At 38.1% G+C, this 20,742-nt stretch overlaps 1 protein-coding gene across 1 annotated transcript in view; it reads right to left on the reverse strand.

Moving 5' to 3' along the window:
- Window positions 1-1,420: 1,420 nt before the first annotated feature.
- Window positions 1,421-20,742, reverse strand: part of LOC131203611 (zinc metalloproteinase-disintegrin-like 2d) — a 34,163-nt gene continuing 14,841 nt past the window's right edge. The window contains exons 8-14 of the mRNA XM_058193991.1: window positions 17,051-17,181; window positions 14,839-15,016; window positions 8,030-8,119; window positions 6,650-6,845; window positions 4,727-4,829; window positions 2,459-2,579; window positions 1,421-1,876 (exon numbers count right to left, since the gene is read on the reverse strand). Coding sequence (XP_058049974.1) covers window positions 1,832-1,876; window positions 2,459-2,579; window positions 4,727-4,829; window positions 6,650-6,845; window positions 8,030-8,119; window positions 14,839-15,016; window positions 17,051-17,181 — 864 coding nt within the window. The 3' untranslated portion in view covers window positions 1,421-1,831. The remainder of the gene's footprint in view (window positions 1,877-2,458; window positions 2,580-4,726; window positions 4,830-6,649; window positions 6,846-8,029; window positions 8,120-14,838; window positions 15,017-17,050; window positions 17,182-20,742) is intronic.

Consider the following 20,742-nt stretch of genomic DNA (forward strand, 5'->3'; position numbering starts at 1 on the left):
TAATTTCTGGGCTTCATCCTGGAAACTTTGCAGTCAGACAGACAGTCTGGTACCCAGTTTAAGCCTATGAATAATGTGAGATTAATTTTTTTAAAAAACCTTTTTTAAGGCTTTGCTTTCCTGGAAATATGATTCCCACAGCACTAGATTATTAGAAAAATGAACTTTACTTATTGATGGGTTTTGGTGCCAGACTGTCTGACCATTTTGTACTGGACTTAAGAATTATCTGTTCATTTACAGTGACAATTCACCCTAAAGTATCAAAACCTACTGTGATTTCACCTTTGTTTTGCATGATTAACTGTATTGGACTTAAAGGATGCCTTCTCCTCTATTCCCCTTCAAGCAGATAGCCAGAGCTTGTCTGCTTTTTATGGTCTGACAATGAACACGTACAGGAGCTCAGCTATATTGGACTGTCTTACCCTAAGGATCTGAAAATAGCCCAACCATTTTTGGTGAAGCCCTTGGCTCTGGCTTACTCTGTGTTGCAGTGTGCATGGGGATTCTCAATCTGTTGTGTCTTGCCCGCTCTCACCGCAGCCGGGTCTGCCTATCTGCTTCCGAACGCTGAAGAATGTCCTCCTGGCCCCAGCCCTGGCTCCATGCCCAGTCAGGCTGAGGAGGGGGCATCTCCCGGCCCCAGCCCTGGCTCCATGCCCAGGCAGGCTGAAGAAGAGCAAGTATCTCCAGCCCCCAGCTCTGGCTCCATGCCCAGGCAAACGGAGCAACTAGACCCCTCCCCCTCCTCCACAGCATGTGAGCCTGAGGAAGGTCAATTAACAACAGCTGCCGATTGGAGTGACCCTCGCGTCAGAAGACTTGATAGGCGGAGGCAACAGAAGGAAGGGAGGGGCAGGCCTGGATAAGTGCTGAGTCATGGAGCCACACCCCATGGCCTATATAAAGGATCTGCTTTCTGGCATTCTCTGAGTCAGGCAAAGTCTAAACATATCTTGCTGAAGTCACTTTCTGGTCTCCTGCCTGCCCTGAGGACTTTGCTAGGACTTTGGCAGAGCTGCAGAGGCACACCTGATTCGGATTTCCCTGACCCGGCCGTCAGCAGAGGAGTGGGACACGACACAATCATCCACCTCACAGTGGTCTCAAAGGTGCTTTTCAAAAGGCAACTGGACTTGAAGAACTGAAGAAGCTCTTGGATGAGAAGTGAAACATTTTCAAGGAAAAATCAAGAAAGTCTAGTTGGCTTTTGAAAAACACATGTTTTGTAATATGTGACAGATTTATATTTAGTGGTGCTTTCTGAGATAGAATGAGACAGAATGTGAATAAGCTAAATCCAACTTCTTTAATATCAGTGGATAATTCACTTGGATGGTTTACTTCATGATTGCATGCAAGTTCTTGATGTGATTTACTTCAGCAAACCAGATTTGAAAGATGAGCCTTTGCAAAATGCAGAATGAGAATAGTTTATTGATGGAAGCAGCTACATCTTGGAAAGCCAGCGTAAAATTTTGGGAGAGGAACCATTGCCTTTGATTATGCCAGCTCAAAAGGCAGAACTTGTTGCATTAAATATGCATTGCAATTGGCAAACGGTAAAATTGCCATTTTTTTTCATTCTCAGCAAATAAGCCTTTGGTGTTGTACATGACCATGGAGCTTTGTGGCAAGGAAAAGGTTTGATTATATCCAAAGATAATAAGAAGAAATATGGAGAAGAAATATTGCAAATTTTAAATGCCATCTGGAAGCTAAGAGTGATTTACTAGTAGGATAAAGACAGATGGGTCTCTTTGGACTTGAGGGAAGCCTTCCGGAAGGAGGATCTCCAAAATCAGACTTGAGAGAAGCCAGTGGTTGATCAGTAGGCTGTTTCCACATCAACACACTCCCCATTGCTGCAGACCTGAAAGTCAAAGTAAGAGATTATCAATAGAGTAAAACAGCACCTTCCTCACAACTAAGCTCTGTCATTCCTTAGAACTAACCCAAACTTCTTTCAGGTTCTACATTGTATAAAAAGAAAGGGGGAAGTCAGTCCTGATCCTATCATATAAGCTTCAGCACTGATTCAGCATTTCTAAGTGGCTTCATTGAACTGTAGACCTTTGGGTCACAACCAGTTCTGCCTTGATTTTCTCATTTCTCTCTAAAACCTTCACAATAAAGAGACCAAAAAGTTAAAAGAAAGGGTCTCTTTCTCTTGAGAAATGTTTGCAAGGGAGAAGCACAAGGCTCTGAGAAGGCCAGGCATTTTGTTTTTAGAAGAAAGAAACAGCCCTGACATTCACCTCATTTGTTGTGGTTGTTGTTTGAAGGAAGAACAAAATAAGAAAACCAAAAGAAGGCTAGATGGATACTTTTTTTCTATGTAGATTCACTGTAGTGTGGAAAATCTAAACCAGTTTTCAGCAAGATCCATTGTGACATTTTTAGTGATCAACCTTTGGAATCAGAGCATACAGATTAGAGGTAATTTTTTACTAACCTTTCCATCTCCACATTTTATTCCAGGATTAACCATTCCCTTTGGTGAATTGTTGTATTTGCATTCAATCTTTTTTCCAGCTGAACCTGTTGTGCAGAATAACCTGCCACACTTTACATCCCTGAAAAGGAAACAATTAGAATTCGTTCTAATTAAAAAGAATGGAATAATGAGAGGTGACTTACAATATAATAAAAGGTTAGAAATTGCTATAAACAATTATAATTAGAATAAAAGTGAAAAATTAGAGACCAAGATGATGGGCAGCCTGTGGGGGGGGGAATCGTCTCTTCCCGGTCTGCCACCCACACCATAGCAGGCCCATGTTGGGGACCCAGGTCAAGGGGCAGAGCCAAGTTTATAGGCTGTTCCGGGAGGCCAGAATTCTCGGGGCAGATCTCACCTCTCATAAGAAAATATTACCAAGCAGAAAAAGCTTTTCTCCTGCTTCAGATCCTCTCAGCCAAAATCTGAAGCAGGCCCTTTCCACTGAAGGACTGGGGCAGGTCAGTCCCAACAAGATAAGGCAGTTCCACTGATACCTTGGGCCCATGTCGTAAAGGGCTTTAAAGGTAATGACCAACTGCTTGAATTGGGCCCAGAAGCAAACTGGCAACCTGTTGTGTTGTAAATGTTGTACCTTGATGAACGTATCTTTTCTTTTATGTACACAGAGAGCATATGCACCAAGACAAATTCCTTGTGTGTCCAATCACACTTGGCCAACAAAAAATTCTATTCTATTCTATTCTATTCTATTCTATTCTATTCTATTCTATTCTATTCTATTCTATTCTATTCTATTCTATTCTATTCTATTGTGAAACAATGGTGTCATATCTGCCATCTGCCAAGGGGCCTCCAGGACTGTCTGCGTCATTGCCTTCAGTACCAATTGTAGCTTCCAAATTTATTTATTTATTTATTTTGTCAATCATATATAAGATAACAGGTAAAAGTATAAACATAATTTGGAAACATGAAATGAGTAAGTAAAAAGGAATATTAGGACAGGGACGGTAGGCATGCAGGTGCACTTATGCACGCCCCTTACAAATTAAATACAAATTATGCTCCTTACAAATTAATTACAAATGCTGTTCAAGGGAAGCCCTGTGTAGTAGTCCAGCTGGGACCAGGGCATGAGTGACTGTGCTAACAATCTTGATCTTGGGCCAACCTTTATGTGTTTTTGATTAATTAGAAATGGAGAAGCAGAAGTTTGCTCAGCCTCAGTAGGAACTAGTTGCCCCTAACACATAACTGAAAAATCTCACAAGGTGTTTCAAGGTTTGGAATAAAATAGAAAACACCGTTCCTATATCTCCAAGTGGCTCATTCTGATTTCCCTGTTTTTAAGGGTGGAGTTGATTGACTCACGATTCTTATCTTAAGAGGAAGTAATGCTCTTATTTAAAGCAGATTTAGGAGACTTTAGAAATTTTCCAGATCTCTAGCCTAAAATTCTCATAATCTCTGATCAGTGGATGATGGGAGTTGAAATCCAAAGATTGGGGCAACTGCACTAAACATTGGAGAGGGAAATTGCCCTGAAAAATAGCTATTATTCCATTTCAGTCTAATAAAAAATATGAGAGTAAACAGGACGTATAAAATAAGAGGTTCCCTTGTTTTAACAAGAAACAATGGCACGGGGTCTGTGTGCTTGTGTAAGAGCTAAAAGCAGAGTCCAGATTTATACACATCACTAAAAGTTTAGTTTGTGGTGCAAATTTAGCCATTGTGATTTCTAAATTGTGATTTATGCCTAAATGCGATTCATAAACTCACCAACCAAGGTTTATTCAATAATATGCAAGGTAAACAAGCTGAGTGATGTCAGCCCAAAGAGGAGGCTAATTATAGCATAATCCTTGATTTATGACCACAAATGCACCCAATTTTATGATCCTTTTGCCATGGTTATTAAGTGAATCACTACAATTGCCAAGCACCCAAATTTTGGTCACATGACTATAGGAATGCTGCAACAGTTGCAAGTGCAAGGGCCAGTTGTAAGTTACTTCTTGGAAGTCATTAAACGAATGGTTGTAAGTCAAGAACTATCTTTCCTTTGACACAATCTTTTAAAAGGCAGTTTCCCAAGATGGAAAACAAAGGGAAATTAGCCATACAGAAATTGACTCATATTTCTATTGTTTTAGACAGATGACAGAATCATATTCCCATAGAGGTGGACCCTAAAATATTTCTTATTATCCTCATATTATATCATCATCATAGAAGAAAATAATTTAGATTGCTTACTGTGGTTGACATGGAATGTTTACACCATTTTCCTGTCTGCAGTAGGCAAAAGAATTCCCTTTCTGGTTTTGATTAAAACATATATCTGGAGCGGCTTTTTTATCTGTAAGAGGGAGTGAAGAATCGAGACAAATATCTAAGGGTGTAACATGCCAGCAGCATAAAGAATGGTTCAAGAAATCTCAGAGGAATTCCAAACAATTTAGTTAATATTCAGTTACTTATAACCCATTTTATTTTACATCCCATTATTCATCCTCATTATGCATGAAGCATTCACTATCTCATACACTGAATTCAGCTTCATTCCTCTGTGTGCTCATTCTCCATTTTCCAACTTTAACACTATTGTACAAAATGTCTGTGCTGGAATGTAGTGAGGAGGGGGATCCCTGGGTGGGAGGGGGTGCAGTCCAGAGAAATAAGAGGCAATTCCCTCCAGATATTACGTGTGAGAAAAAGAGGGTGAAGACAGCTCCTCCCTAATAGTTTACAGAGTGTATTGTGGATGCAGACAGTAGAGTCCTTAATCCAGCAAGATTTTGTCTACAAGAGTGAAAGAAGAAAGAGCTCAGCTTGTAAGAATCATCATGTGTCATTCTTGGTTTGAGGCCTATCAATTCCTGGGCATAAGCCTTTTTGAATATAGCTGGATTATTTGCAAAAGATTGAGCTATTATCATTCTTTGGAATGTTACATCATTTTATGCTATTTAACTGACCAAAATAAAGATTTCTTTGTTTGAACTGAGATTTCTATTTTCAAAACAATGGAAATAATCCAGCGTCCATTTATTTTCTAAATCAAATCGTCCATAAATCCAATGGATGGATTGATTATGCAATATATAAAAGAGATTCTAGAAAGACTGCAGAGGAAAGCAGCAAATATGATTAGGAGATTGGAGGCTAAAACATATGAAGAACAGTGGCACAAATTGGATATGTCTAGTTTAATGAAAAGAAGGACTAGAGGTAACATGATAGTAGTGTTCCAATATTTGAGGGACTGTCACAAAGTTGAGGGAGTCAAGCTGTTTTCCAAACACCTGAAGGTGGAAGACCAGTGAATGAAAACTAACCAAGGACAAACCAATTTAGAAATAAGGAGTAATTTCCTGAAAGAACAAAGCCTCACTGCACCACTGATCTATGGCCAAGATAAATCTCCCTGTTTACTGAACACTATCTACCTTAGATGAAAAGGGGAACTTACAATATTTTCAGTTTCCTTTTTCAGCATAAAATCATGGTGAAAAGTTTGTGAATAGTCTGAAAGTTAGGACTGATCAGTGACAAGAATCACATCCCCAACATCTGTTTCTTCAATTATTGTGTCAAATGTGAAGAGAATTTCAATGCTGGGGTTTGAATATGCTTAGCACACAGTCCCACAATAAATTTACATTATCTCTCATTGAGATCAGCTCAGATCTTTGTCCAATTTGGGAATGTATCCACAACCTACAAAATCTTCCTTTCCCCAAAGTCAGTCTTTCCAGATTTCCTGACTATAACTGCCATCATCTTGGACCATTGGCCATATTCTCTAGGAATAACTAGAGCTTTAAACCAAAAGATTTGGAGAACTTGACTCTAAAGCCTCCAGAGATAGAACCGCATCTTGAAAAATTATTCCATCTGTACAAAACCCTCAGAAGTTGTAGGAGCTCAAACACTGGAGATCTTTTAAGAAGAGATGGGAAATAGTATAAGGTTTCCTACCTGAGCAGGGAGTTGGACTAAAAGACCCACCCATCCCAACTTCTTCTTATTCTGCTATAGAACCAAAATGTAATGATGATTTACTATGGATACAAAGGAGAAAATCTTTCATTATTGCAATTACTGTCTTAGTCTTCTTCTGTCTAAGAAGATTCTAAGAGAATCTAATAGGATTCTCAAATCCTAAGGTTGACTTACCTTGCCCTGCGAAAGCAACACATTGCTTTGTCAAGGTGGGACATGTCCCATTGTAGCAGTAACCTTGGTTTTTTTCGCATGGATGTCCATTCGTCTGGAAGAGATCTGTGGGACACTCAGCAGATTGGCCAGTGCAGAGTTCAGCCAGGTCACAGTCATGCTTTGATGCCCTGCATTCTGCTTCTGCTCCTTTAAACTGTGGGTGAGAATGAAAAATACTTCCAGCTATGACTCTTTAGAGATCAAAGAGCCAAACCATGATTCATAACACATTTCAAAACCTCCTCTTCATCTGTCTTGATTTCAAAGCAAGGCATCCCTGCTCTGTTGCAATTCTGCGTAGTGTCTAGAAGTCCTACTCTGTCTTTTTTGTTATGAGAAAATGATCATCATGAAAAGCTCAATTCCTGAAACGCAAGTTCTACCTGTTGGCTGACCATAAAGTGAAAATCAATTGGGCTGCCATGAAAAAGCAGCCAAATGTTAATTGCTGAACTTCTCATGATATATTTTTATTTCTTTACATGGAAAGAAGCATTCATAGACTTTTCGGACATGTGCTGAAAAAAAAAGTGGCTGCCATCTCTTGCTGTGAATCTAGGCTTGTGATGAAAATACGGAAATAAAAAAATATTTTGGGCCACTGCTCAAAAAGTTCATTGCTGAGTCAACTGGGATCCCATAAAGAAGGAATGAGGAACCTGCACCTCTCCCTTCATGGTCCTGCAGCACCTCCAGAATGTGCCACCAAAATAGCTGAATTTAGGGCTTTAGACAGCAGGTAGAGAACTTAAGGTGGGGAAAAGTGTCATTTTACTTCCAGGAGTATCCTGCATCGATTTCCATCCTAAACGTCTCAGAGAGAAAAATATCACAGCATTACCAGAGACCTCTTAGGGTATCAAACTCACTGCATCACATTGCCATCATGTGACGTTTCACAATGTTTTTCCCATTTGCGGAGCTGCGGTGTGTGTGGGCTGCATGTGACGCATCTGTCCTGTGGACCTCCAGTTTGCAACCCCTGTCTTAGAATCTTCCAGAAAGTCAGGAAGCTGAGTTAGGGCATCAATCGCAAACATTGCCCACCCTTATTTAAACTGGGATTCCATGCAAACTCAGTCAAAGAACAAATTTATTATTTTCACAGATGTGATTTAACATGCCAAAAAAATGCATTTTAGATTGAGACAAGACTGAAATTTTGTTAAATTATCCTTCCTATGGATAATTTCAAACGGGTCAAGTAAACTAATAGAGGGGATAAGAATAGGTTAAAATGGTTTGATCAAAGTAAACAGCCAAGAAATATTACATTTTTATATGGCTAGTATGGAGCAGGTACAATCTCTCTTGGTATTAAAAATAAACAAGTCTTACTTTGCATTGCTCACAACACTCTCCAGATTCACACTGTAGTCCATCTCGCAGTTTACAAGTTGTAGCGTTACAGCAGGGACTTTGACAATTCTGAAAACCAAAACATATCAAATGATGTCATATGTGAGGGTTCTGACAGATGCCCTAATTAATTAATGAGTCTCCATCTGCTTTTTACATTGATTTACATTGATTTGACTATAATTTGAATAACGAAACATCGATAGAAATGGTTTGGGACGCCAGTAAAGCTTTTATGAGAGGTGTACTAATATATATTAATAATAGACAGAGAAATAAGCAACAAAGACAGCGTAGGTATCTAGAAGAGGAAATTTATAAGAAACAACAATTATTAATACATAACCTACATGATCAAAAACTTAAAGATGCAATAAAGTTATTACAGAATCAATTTAATATGATAATGGCTGATCAGGTGGCAACAAATATACAATATGCCAAACATAATACTTTTTGTAATGCAAATAGACCTGGTAGATGGTTAGCATACACCTTAAGGAAAAGACAAAAACAACGTACTATAGAAAAATAGAATATAAAGGCAAGAGAGATATCAGCAGGATAAAATTAAAGAAGCTTTTTTAGAATATTATACAAATTTATATCTTAAAGATAATATATTGAACAGGGATATTGATAATTATTTGAAGGAATATAAGGTTAAAAATTTAACTTTAGAACAAACGGATGAACTGAATCGGCCTATAACCTCTGAAGAAATTATTTTGGTAATTAAACAATTAAAATGGGAAAACTCCTGGTACGGATGGGCTCACAGTTAGTTATTATAGGAATTTACAGGATGAGATGTTAGGTCCACTTAAGGAATTATTTAATCAGATACAACTAGGAGAATTCCCCTCATGGAGAACCTCTTTTATTTCATTGATACCAAAGAGGAACAGGATTGTTCTAAACCTGGGAATTATAGGCCAATCTCACTTTTAAATAATGATTATAAGATTTTGTTAAAATAATAGCTAATAGATTAATGTTGATTCTGCAGCGAAGAATTCATAATGATCAATCTGGATTTATAAAAGGGAGACAGATGAGGAATAATGTTAGGCAGATTGTTAATTTACTGGAGTACTTAGAAAAGAAAAATTTTATTCCAGCAGCATTTATTTTTCTCGATGCAGAGAAAGCTTTTGATCGATTGCATTGGGATTTTTTATTTAAATTAATAGAAAAGATGCAATTTGGAGATGGTTTTTTAAGAATAATTAGGGCAATTTATGGAGAGCAAACAGCACAGATTATAATCAATGGTAGCTTAACAGAACCTTTTAAGATTGCGAAAGGAACAAGACAGGGATGTCCTTTATCACCATTATTGTTTATTTTAACTCTAGAACCATTATTGGATAAAATACGAAGTAAAGGAGATAGAGGGAATTAGAGTTAGACAATATGAATATAAGCTAAGAGCTTTTGCAGATGATTTGGTGATTACTTTAACAAACCCTATAAATTCTAGTAAATCTTTGTTGGAAATAATTGATCAATATGGGAAGGTTTCAGGGTTTAAGGTAAATCAGAAAAGACAAAAGTGATAATAAAAATATGGCCAGACAACAGAAAGAAAAACTAGAGGAAATAACAGGATTTGAAATTGTAAAGAAGGTTAAGTACTTAGGGTTTATATTACATCAAATGTGAAATTGTATAAGAATAACTATGAGGTTTTATGGCAAAAGTTCAGAAGGAGTTGATTGTTTGGAAAAATTGCAATTATCTTTGCTGGGAGAATTGCTGCTATTAAAATGAATGTTTTACCTAGATTTTTATTCCTCTTTCAGATGATACCAATAATTAAGAAAGATAAGAATCTTGAGGAATGGCAGAAGGAATTAATAAATTTATATGGGAAGGTAAAAAGCTAGGGTTAAAATGAAAATAATTCAAGATTCTCGGAAAGGGAGGTTTAAAATGCCCAATTTTAAATTATACTATGAAGCAGCTGCTCTCTGCAATAAGTGATTGGTTTAATTTAACAGAGGACAGAATTTTGAATATAGAAGGTTATGATTTGCTATATGGATGGCATGCATATTTAATTTATGACAAAAAGTGGATAAGGCCTTTAAAAATCATGTGCTAAGAATGCTCTTCTGCGTGTTTGGAAAAATACTCTTATAAACTAAATTATAAGATTCCTATATGGGCGAGCCCTAGACATGCAATAGAGAATATAAATATAGAACAAAAACAGGAAATGATTACTTATAAAGAACTTTTGTATGCTGAAGGAGGTAATTTGCAGTTAAAATCTCTGCAAGTATTAAGAGAGGAAGGGAAAAATTATACTTGGTTTCAATATGAGCAATTACATGCTAGATGGAAGGGAGATCAAAAAATTGGTATAGAGCAGAACGAGGGAAATTTGGTAAAGCAAATTAGAAATCAGTCTCAGGAGCATATAAAGAGATTGTATAATGTGTTACTTGAAATAGATTCTGAAAGGGACTTGGTAAAGGACTGTATGATAAAGTGGGCACAAAATTTTCAGGAGCCAATATTATTGGAAACTTGGGAAAAATTTGGGTTAGAAATGTTAAATTCACGAGGCACAGAATCTGAGGAAAATTTTATAAAATGTTTTATAGATGGCATCTAGATCCTAAAAAATTATCGTGTATGTATCCAGATATGCAAGCAAAATGTTGGAGATGTAATTGTGATGACGCTACATATTTTCACATTTGGTGGACTTGTAAGGACATAAAGGCCTTTTGGATAAAAATTTGGTGGATTTTACAAAATGTTTTGAAAAAGAAGATAAAGTTCCTGCCGCAATTTTTCTTGTTGGGAATTATTACGGATTGTACAGTAATTGAGACTAAATTGATTTTAAATCTAATAACAGCAGCAAGATTACTAATAGGACAATACTGGAAGAAAAAAGAAGTACCTACAATAGAAGAATGGATATTGAAGGTTGCCAATTTGGCTGAGATGGCGAAGATATCAGCCTTTTTGAAAGACAATACGCAAGAAAGATACTTAAAGGAATGGAAAAAATGGATTGACTATATTCAACGTAGATATCAGACTAAGAGTTATCAGACTGTTTTTGAATGATTATGATGTATTATTCTTGATTGTTTTTGGGGGAAGTTAGGAATTGATGATTGTAGGGGTATAATTAAGTTGGGATGAAAATTTTTTAGCATATGCTTGTTTTATTTTTAACTATACCTTGTGCCCGTTCCGGGAAGTCGGGGGGGGGGGGAGGGGGGTTGTGAAGGGAGGGGAGAGGAGGGGGGGAAAGGGGGGGAAAATTTTTGTAAAACTTTTTGAATAAAAAAAAATATTAATGAGTCTCCAGCCAAGCTTCAGAAGAAATCCAGATATTTATTTATTAGGAGCTTCATGTTGGCACAGACCAGGTTAACCCAGTTAATTCACACTTTGCCTCTGACCCTGTTTCCCCCTCCCCCTAATATGTGTCATCAGTCACATTCCCCAACAGAGCAATTTCACAGGTGATAAGCATCACTCCCTCCGGCTACTGGAGGTTTCTGTGGAGATGACCTCAGTGTATGAGTTGGAATGTGCTTTGTTTTGACTGAGATACCAGCTCCTTGGTGCATCCCCCTTGTCTATGGCAACTCAACAGCAGGTCAGGGATGCTTCCCGAGTTAGACTTCATAGACTTCTCGGCCTGCCAAGGAAAAAGATATTTCTGTGATGTGTTCCTGTCAACTTGCAGAGCATCCCTGGCCTGCTTTCGAGTTGCCATTGGCCAGGGAGGGTGGGAAACTGGCAAAACAGCATGGCAGTCAAAGACAGATGCACATTCCATGCTTATCTCTCTCAAGGCTATATCCTAGGGTTACCCATAGCAGCTGGAGGGGAGTGACCTCTACAACCTGCGAAATTGCTCCATTGGAGAATATGATTGATGACACACCCTGGTGGGAGGGGGGAAATAGGGTCATAATTGGGACATAAATTATGTAGGGTCAGAGCTGGCTTCACTTGGGATTGTGCCAACATGAAACTCCTAATAAATAACTGGATTTCTTCTGAAGCTTGGCTTGAGACTCATTAATTAATTAGGACATCCATCGGAACCCTGACAGTTTCCTCTTATGAGTTCACGCTAACAAATGCACAAATGCTTTGTTATTGCAAATGGATGATGGCATATCTACATGAAACAGGTTATTTTATATTTCCTAATTGAAAAGAATAAAACAAATTGTGAAGCCCACATAAACTAAAGCCCCCATTCCTTTCTTATTCACGCGGGATTTTCTACTCTTCATGCCAGCCTTTGAGGTAGTTCAGAGAAGAATCACCCACCATGAATATTAGCACTACCTTTACTGTAAGGTTACAGTACGGAATCTTTCAATACTCTAAGTATATTTCTATGCCCTCATCTTTATGACCCAAGCAAATGGGTGGGAGCTTGTTCTCTTGAGAAGTTTGCCATGCCCCATGGCTTCTGCAGGCTAATCTACTTCTTTTATGACCATTTAATAGACTTTTCCTCCTTTTGGAGAAGCCCATTATTACCAACCATTGCATGTGTATCTAACAATATAAAGAGAACACTTTATTAAATTACTGTTCTTATAAAAATGTTATTAAGGATCAGAGAATAGATTATAAATTCTAGGAGGAAGCAGCTCAAGAAAATAGTGGGACAGATAATGTGGTCATGTCAATAAAATAGGGGTTTTCAGTAGGGAAGGATTTCCTTGGAGACGTAAATCACCCATTTTTTGAAATACGCTGTCTTCCCCAAATAGTAGTGAGATACCAGTTCTTTATTCCTCTACAACTGGTTCCCCAAATACAAGAAACCACTGGATACATGCCTACATAAAGGGCACAACCTGTGCCATTCCAAAACCAGTAAAAGAAACAATGATAGCATGGGCAAAAAACTTTTGCTCTACTATAGAACTAGATAAATGGCAAAAACTTTGGGATAGAAATTACAGACTGACATTGACTCCTGCATATAAGGAAAATCTTTATAAAATGACTTACAGGTGGCATTTGCCACCGGCAAGATTAGCAAAAATGTTTAACAACATGTCCGTCAAATGTTGGGAATGCAATCAGACTCCAGATACCTATTAACATACTTGGTGGGCATGTATGAAAGCAAGAAAATATGGACAAAAATACACACATGGCTGAAAAAGATGATTAAGCAGCATATAGATTTAAAGCCAGAAATATTTTTGTTAGCGAGAAAGTTATGATAAATTGACTATATATTTACCATATTTTTTGGTATATAAGTTGCACCAGAGTATAAGAGGCACCTTAATTTTTTTTTGGGTGGGGGGGACAAGAAAAAAAGAATTCTGCCTCTGCCTACCAGCATCAGGATCAGAGGCATCCTCACTTTCATTTGGATTTTGATAACAGGAGTGGCCTGGGGAAGCACGGAGGTCGGGACTTGCTTGGCGAAGCAGGCATTGTGCAGGGGGCAAAAGGCAAGGCTCTGCCACCCAGAAACACTGTTGCTGTGATCTCTGCTGCCTGGAGATCTCCATTGCCTCCCCAGTTGAAAAATGTGGTGCGCAGAGGCAAAGAAAGAGCATCACGTTTTCGGGCGGTTCCAGGCAGCACAGTTGCGGGAACAGTTTTCAGGTAGCAGTACCTTGCCTTACACCTCCTGCGCAACAGCCAGCAAGCCACCAGTTCCTTGAAGATGCAAGACCCTTTTCCTGAGGATATGTGGCTGTGCGAATTGCATCGGGGAGGAAAACACGATGCATGGAGGCAACGCTCTTTTTCCTCCCCGATTGGCCAAAGCATTGCCTCCGTGCATGGTGTTTTCTGGCATTTTCCTCCCCGATTGCCCAAAGAAATTCTCAAATCTATTCGCCTCCTCCTCCTTTTCTGCAGTTTCTCTTTCTCTTTCCTCCTAGCCAGATCCGCCTCCCGGGCCAGGAACAGAAGCCGACTGCAGAAAAGGAGGAGGAGGGTGCGCAGCTTTGTGAATTGCTTTGGGCAATTGGGGAGGAAAAAGAGCGTTGGCTCCATGCATTGTGTTTTCCTCCCTGATGCAATTTGCACAGCCGCATGTCCTCAGGAAAATGCAGCAGCGGGGATTTTAGGCCAACAGCCTCTGAAGGGTGGGGGGCGGCGGGTGGGTGGGACTACATTTGGTGTATAAGAAGCACCCAGATTTTCACCCTCTTTTTGGGAGCAAAAAGGTGCATCTTATACACTGAAAAATATGGTAATATTACATGTATTGATTGCAGCGAGAATTGTATTTGCACAATATTGGAAAAATGAGAACACACCATCAAATGAAAATATAATTAGGAAAATATCGGATTGTGCAGAGACAGATAGATTGATATTGAAAATAAAAGATAAAGGAGATACAGAGTAGTATTCAATGTGGAATAGGTTTTATCAATGGTTAGAGATAAGTAGTAGAAATTAGATGAAGAAGGATTATTGCTCTATGTAATTAAAATATGAATGTTGTTTATAACTATAAATATGCTAGTATAATTAATATGATCATAAATAAGATTATATAATTATAAATATGATTATAATTGTTATGTCTATTATCATTATCACTGTCAGTATATCTGTTTTTTTTTCCTGTAAAATGAAATGCCTGGACAATACATTGTATTCAAAATACTTATATACAAATAAAAAACTTGACTTAAAAAACCCCCAACCTCTTGGATTGATCAAAACACTTAGAAAACCAGATGATTTTTCAAGGATTCCCATTTTTGAGAAAAAAATTCAAATCATTCTTGCTGATTTAAAAAAAAAAAACTTACCTCAGGAAAACCACAGTCACATTCTTCTCCCACCTCCACAAAGTTATTTCCACAAAATGCAGGTGCAATAATATCTGTGTTCAAGGGTTTGTTCATAATGCATTGTGGACTCTTATTAATAAGATAACTCTTATGTTTCTCACGGCTACAATTGCTGAACTTGTAGGGAGGTTCAAAACTGTAGAGATGAAAAAAAATAAGACCATGACATCATCCATATTTGGACTAGGAGCAGAATTTATTGTAAAAACATATACAATGGAAAAGATATGGCTAATGAAGAAATACAGTGATTTCCTCCCCTAAAGCTAACCAAATAGCTAAGAGGACTCTTTGTACCCCTTGATTTTACTCCCAGATTATGCTCCCTCAGTTCTAATTCCACCAACTTTCCTTTCTTTTTTAACAAAATAAATATGCAATGAGATATTAGTTGAGCTTCTTCCTGTTTTTGAGTGGACTGCTTTTCATTTTCATTTTTAGTCAGCCTCTCTGTGGAAGGACAATTATATAATTGAAGGGAAAAAGTGGAAATTTGTTTTTCTTTTCTTCTTTTGGCGGGATAGTAGTTTTTATAACAATGAATACTTTGTGGCAAATAGAAAGCTAAGTATACTAACTCTCTATTTGCCTTAAAGTATTCATTGTTCATTTCTTTTGTTGAAAAGGTCATAATATTAGCAACGTCCCACTGACCACTAAAACTGCATATTTAAATGGATGCAAACATGGTATCATAAGCCCACCCAAGCAGCTTCCTAATGTTAATACGAATCTTTAGAAGTACAAAAATTGGCCTTCAAGTTAGTTCTTGAATATAAGAACACGAAGACAATCTGCTGGTGGCCATTAAATAGACAAGATGGACTTCTTTCAAGGTCAAAGTTGCACCACCATTTGGTGACGTTCATTGAGCAAAATTGTTTTCCAAGCAAGGTCTTCTGTACAAAACACCGTGAAGTATCTAGAAGTATTAAAAAGTAATCATGATGCCCAGAAATCCTTCAGTAAGGGCAGGAAAGACTACATAGCCTTCTCCATACTCCCTGACTTCATAGCCATTGCATGAAATATGAGGCAATGAGTCCTTAGCAGAAGAAACCAGAAATTGATCAATAGGTGGCATGCTCATTGAGGCTACACAAAACTCTTACACAAAAGTTATGGGGAGTTTTGCACAAGACCATCTCTGAGAAGATTCCTTCGATTTGTTTTGTTTCCTTTTCCCCTCTTGATGAAGTAAAGCCTAGACATGCACCCACAACAAAATATTGGTAGTCCTTGACTTGTTTCCACAGAATTTCCATTGCCAAGCAAGCCAGTTGTTAAATGAATCATGCTTAGTTTTACAACCAGTTTTGCCCCTCTGTTAAGTGAATCACACAGTCCATGGACTTTGCATATGGGAAGACAGCTGGCAAAGTCACAAATGATGATTACATAATGTAGGATGCTGCAACCATCATAAATACATGCTGGTGTTGCCAGCTGCCCAAATTTTGATTCTGTAACTGAAGGGAGGCTGCGATGGCTGTACCGTGAGGACCAGTCATAAGCAGGGGTGAAATCCAGCAGGAAAGATTGAGCAGTTCGGAGAACTGGTAGCGGAAAGTTTGAGTAGTTTGGAAAACCTGCAAATACCACCTCTGCCTGGCCCCATAGTGTGGTAGGAATGGGGATTTTGCAGTATCCTCCCCTGCCATGCCCAACAAGCCACACCCACCAAGCCACACCAGGCCCATCAAGCCACGCCCACATAACCCATAGTAAAAAAAAAATGGATTTCACCACTGGTCATAAGTCACTGTTTTCACTATTATCTTTTTCTTCCTGCTGTTCCATGGTTCAGAATTCCCCCATTCTACTTCCCATTTTAGGAAAGTCTTTAATGTCTAACCTACTTTCCTTTTTTATCCATCACAGATATTCATATTTGGTTTCTTGGGCTATGCTTCCTCTGCTCTTTCTTTATACTCTTGTGATTTGGAGGAAGCTACTTAATGATGGCTATTCATTTTTTGAGAGCAGTTCTACCTTTCTAAATATGACACGTTTTAACTACACATGGTAAAGTGACACACAAACAACTCTTTTCTAACTCCTGGCCTATTTCATTTTTGTAAGTCCTTAGTATATTTAATTTCACAATTAATTGCAAGTATTTAACAATAACATAATTGGAAAGGCATTAAAAGTGTTCCTCAATCCTTACCCTAGGATTGCAGACATAACGCAATCCTTAGCACTGCAATTACAGGAAGCTGTGTCATGGTCAATGCCCAGATTATGACCCAACTCATGGGCCATTGTAGATGCAATAGAAAATGTTATTTTGCTATGATCCTGAAGAAAAGAGAATACTTTGTTTAGTGTTATTCCATTAAGAAACTGAAAGTGAATCCAATTATTATTAACACTAAGTGTCTAAAGTTGGTGACTAAGTGACAAATTTTGAGTCGAGGATACCATCTCAGAACTCCTCTAGGTCTTCTGAATGCATGTATGCCCACCAAGACTCCAGAACATACACAAATACATCCAGAAAAGGAAACTTTAAAGCTCAGAAGCTACAGGAGAAGATCAAAACCTATGCATCCATTTGCTGTCTGCATTTATTTAGTTTATAGGCAACTTCAGTCCAAAAATAGAATACTTAGAAGTCTAAAAATAGAATACTTAGAAATTCAAGTAAATGAGGGCAGATATGATGTTATTGCCCTTACGGAAACTTGGTGGGATGAAACTGACAAATGGAACATACAGCTAGAGGGATATAAATTATTTAAAAGAAATAGACCAAATAAAAGAGGAGGTGGAGTTGCACTATATATAAGAAATAACTACATCTCTACAGAAATAGAGCACAACAATGATGAAAATTATCTTGAATGCATTTGGGTCAATATTAAAGGGAGGGAAAATGATATTGCCATAGGTATATACTATAGGCCACCCAACCAAACAGAGGAAGTAGACGAACTTTTTGCTAGTCAGCTAAGTAAGGTATGTAGGAAGCACATCACAGTAGTAATGGGAGATTTTAACTACCCTGACATCAACTGGGAGACAAACTCTGCACCAAGTGGAAAATCCAATAGATTCCTAACAAACCAAGCAGACAACTTTGTTTCCCAAAAAGTTGAGAAGGGAACAAGAGGATCAGCCATATTGGACTTTAATTCTCACTAACAGAGATGAAATGATAGAAGGTGTTGAAGCTATTGGAATCTTGGGGGCAAGTTATCACGCAATATTGGAATTCAACATTATGCAAACACAAGTAGTAGAACAAAGTCAAACTAGAGTCTTGGACTTTAAGAGAGCTAATTTCAATAAACTTAGAGAGAGCTTGAGAAGGATTCCATGGATGAGAATCCTCAAGGGGAAAACAACTCAAGAAGCTTGGGAAATTTTGAAAAGTGAGATTATAAAAGCCCAGTCTAGCACAATACCAATGAGGAAGAAAAATAATAGATCTCAAAAGAAACCAGCATGGATGCATAAAGAACTATCTGACAAATTGAAAGACAAAAAGGACAAATATAAAAAGTGGTAAGAGGGCAAATAACTTAGGCAGAATATCAGCAAATAGCCCGAGCCTGTAAAGATGAAGTGAGGAAAGCTAAGGCTCACAATGAACAAAGGCTAGCGACAAAAGTAAAAACTAACAAAAAAAGCTTCTTCCAACATGTTAAAAACAAGAAAAAAGTTAAGGAAACAATTGGCCCATTGCTGGGGGAAAGTGGCAAGAAGGTGACAAGCAACAGAGAGAAAGCAGATCTGCTTAACTCATTTTTTGCATCTGTCTTTACACAAAAGAAAAAAAACCAATCCAACCTATCAAAAACAGCACCACAAAAAAACAGATTAGGAACACAAGTTAAAATAGGGGGAAAAATGGTAAGTGAACACCTGTCTACCCTAGACGAGTTCAAATCACCAGGACCGGATGGATTACACCCCAAGGTTCTGAAGGAACTGGCAGACGTGATCTCAGAACCACTGAACTATATCTTTCAAAGATCCTGGAGCACAGGGGAACTGCCAGAGGACTGGAAAACAGCTGATGTCCCATCTTCAAAAAAGGGAAAAAAAACAGATCCAGGAAACTACTACAGACCTATTAGCCTAAACTCAATAGCAGGGAAGATTCTGGAAAAGATAATCAAGCAATGAATCACCAAACACCTAGAAGCAAACAAAGTAATAACCAAAAGCCAACATGGGTTTGTCAGAAACAGATCATGCCAGACTAATCTTATTGCATTCTTTGACAAAGTGACAAAATTAGTGGACCAGAGGAATGCTGTCAATATAATTTACTTGGACTTCAGTAAAGCATTTGATAAAGTAACCATAATCTACTACTAGATAAAGTAGAAAAATGTGGGTTAGACAGCACCACCACCAGATGGATTTGTAACTGGCTGACCAACCGCACTCAACGTGTAGTCCTCAACGGAACTACACCCACATGGAGGCAAGTATGCAGTGGAGTACCCCAAGGCTCTGTTTTAGGCCCAGTACTCTTCAACATCTTCATCAATGACTTGGACGAGGGGATAGATGGGGAACTCATCAAATTTGCAGATGACACCAAGCTGGCAGGAATAGCCAACACTCCACTCAAGATCCAGAAAGCTCTTGACAGACTTGAACATTGGGCGCTATCTAACAAAATGAAATTCAACAGTGAAAAAAGTAAGGTTCTGCATTTAGGCCAAAAAAACAAAATGCACAAGTATGTGGTACCTTGCTCAATAGTAGTAACTGTGAGAGGGATCTTGGAGTCCTAGTGGACAACCATTTAGATATGAGCCAGCAGTGTGCAGCAGCTGCCAAAAAAGCCAACACAGTTCTGGGCTGCATCAACAGAGGAATAGAATCGAGATCACGTGAAGTGTTAATACCACTTTATAATGGTAACTTGGAATATTGCATCCAGTTTTGGTCACCACGATGTAAAAAAGATGTTGAGACTTTAGAAAGAGTGAAGAGAAGAGCAACCAAGATGATTAGGGGACTGGAGGCTAAAACATATGAAGAACGGTTGCAGGAACTCGGTATGCCTAGTTTAATGAAAAAAAGGACTAGGGGAGACATGATAGCAGTGTTCCAATATCTCAGGGGCTGCCACAAAGAACTATTTTGCCACTATTTCTGCCACAAAGAACTATTTCAAACTATTCTCCAAAGCACCTGAGAATAAAACAAGAAGCAATGGGTGGAAACTAATCAAGGAGAGAATCAACTTAGAACTAAGGAGAAATATCCTGACAGTTAGAACAATTAATCAGCGGAACAACTTGCCTGCAGAAGATGTGAATGCTCCAACTCTGGAAATGTTTAAGAAAGTGTTGGATATCCATTTGTCTGAGATGGTGTAGGGTTTCCTGCCTGGGCAGGGGGTTGGACTAGAAGACCTCCAAGGTCCCATCCAACTCTTATTATTATTATAAATATTCAGCAGGTTTTTTTTGTGAGTTAGCATTTTCAGGATATTGAATGCTGAAGTCCTAAACAGATTTAAGAATGAGTTGTTCTTTCTGAATAAAAATTCAGACCTTCTTGAGGAAACAGATTTAGGATTACTTCATACTATCGCATCCTGACTCTGCTTATTAAGAAACAAAACTTTTTTTATTATTGCCACGTCTCTCCATTCTTTCTATGTCAATAATAAACTAAGTTTACTATTTCTCAATAAATGCATAACATCACCTTAACTAATATGGTTTTCTTGCAGGATCTTAAAATACTGGAGTTTTTTCTTTTTAAATAGATTTAGTATTCTCTCATTTTCTCAATGTACATTAATTCAATCATATGCAATCTAGATCCTAAATTTCTTGGCAAAAAAGAAGGCTGATTCATGTTTGTCATTAGGATTGTAAGAATATTGTT

Source organism: Ahaetulla prasina, chromosome 9, assembly GCF_028640845.1.
Source record: "Ahaetulla prasina isolate Xishuangbanna chromosome 9, ASM2864084v1, whole genome shotgun sequence".
NCBI classification, from domain to species: Eukaryota; Metazoa; Chordata; class Lepidosauria; order Squamata; family Colubridae; genus Ahaetulla; species Ahaetulla prasina.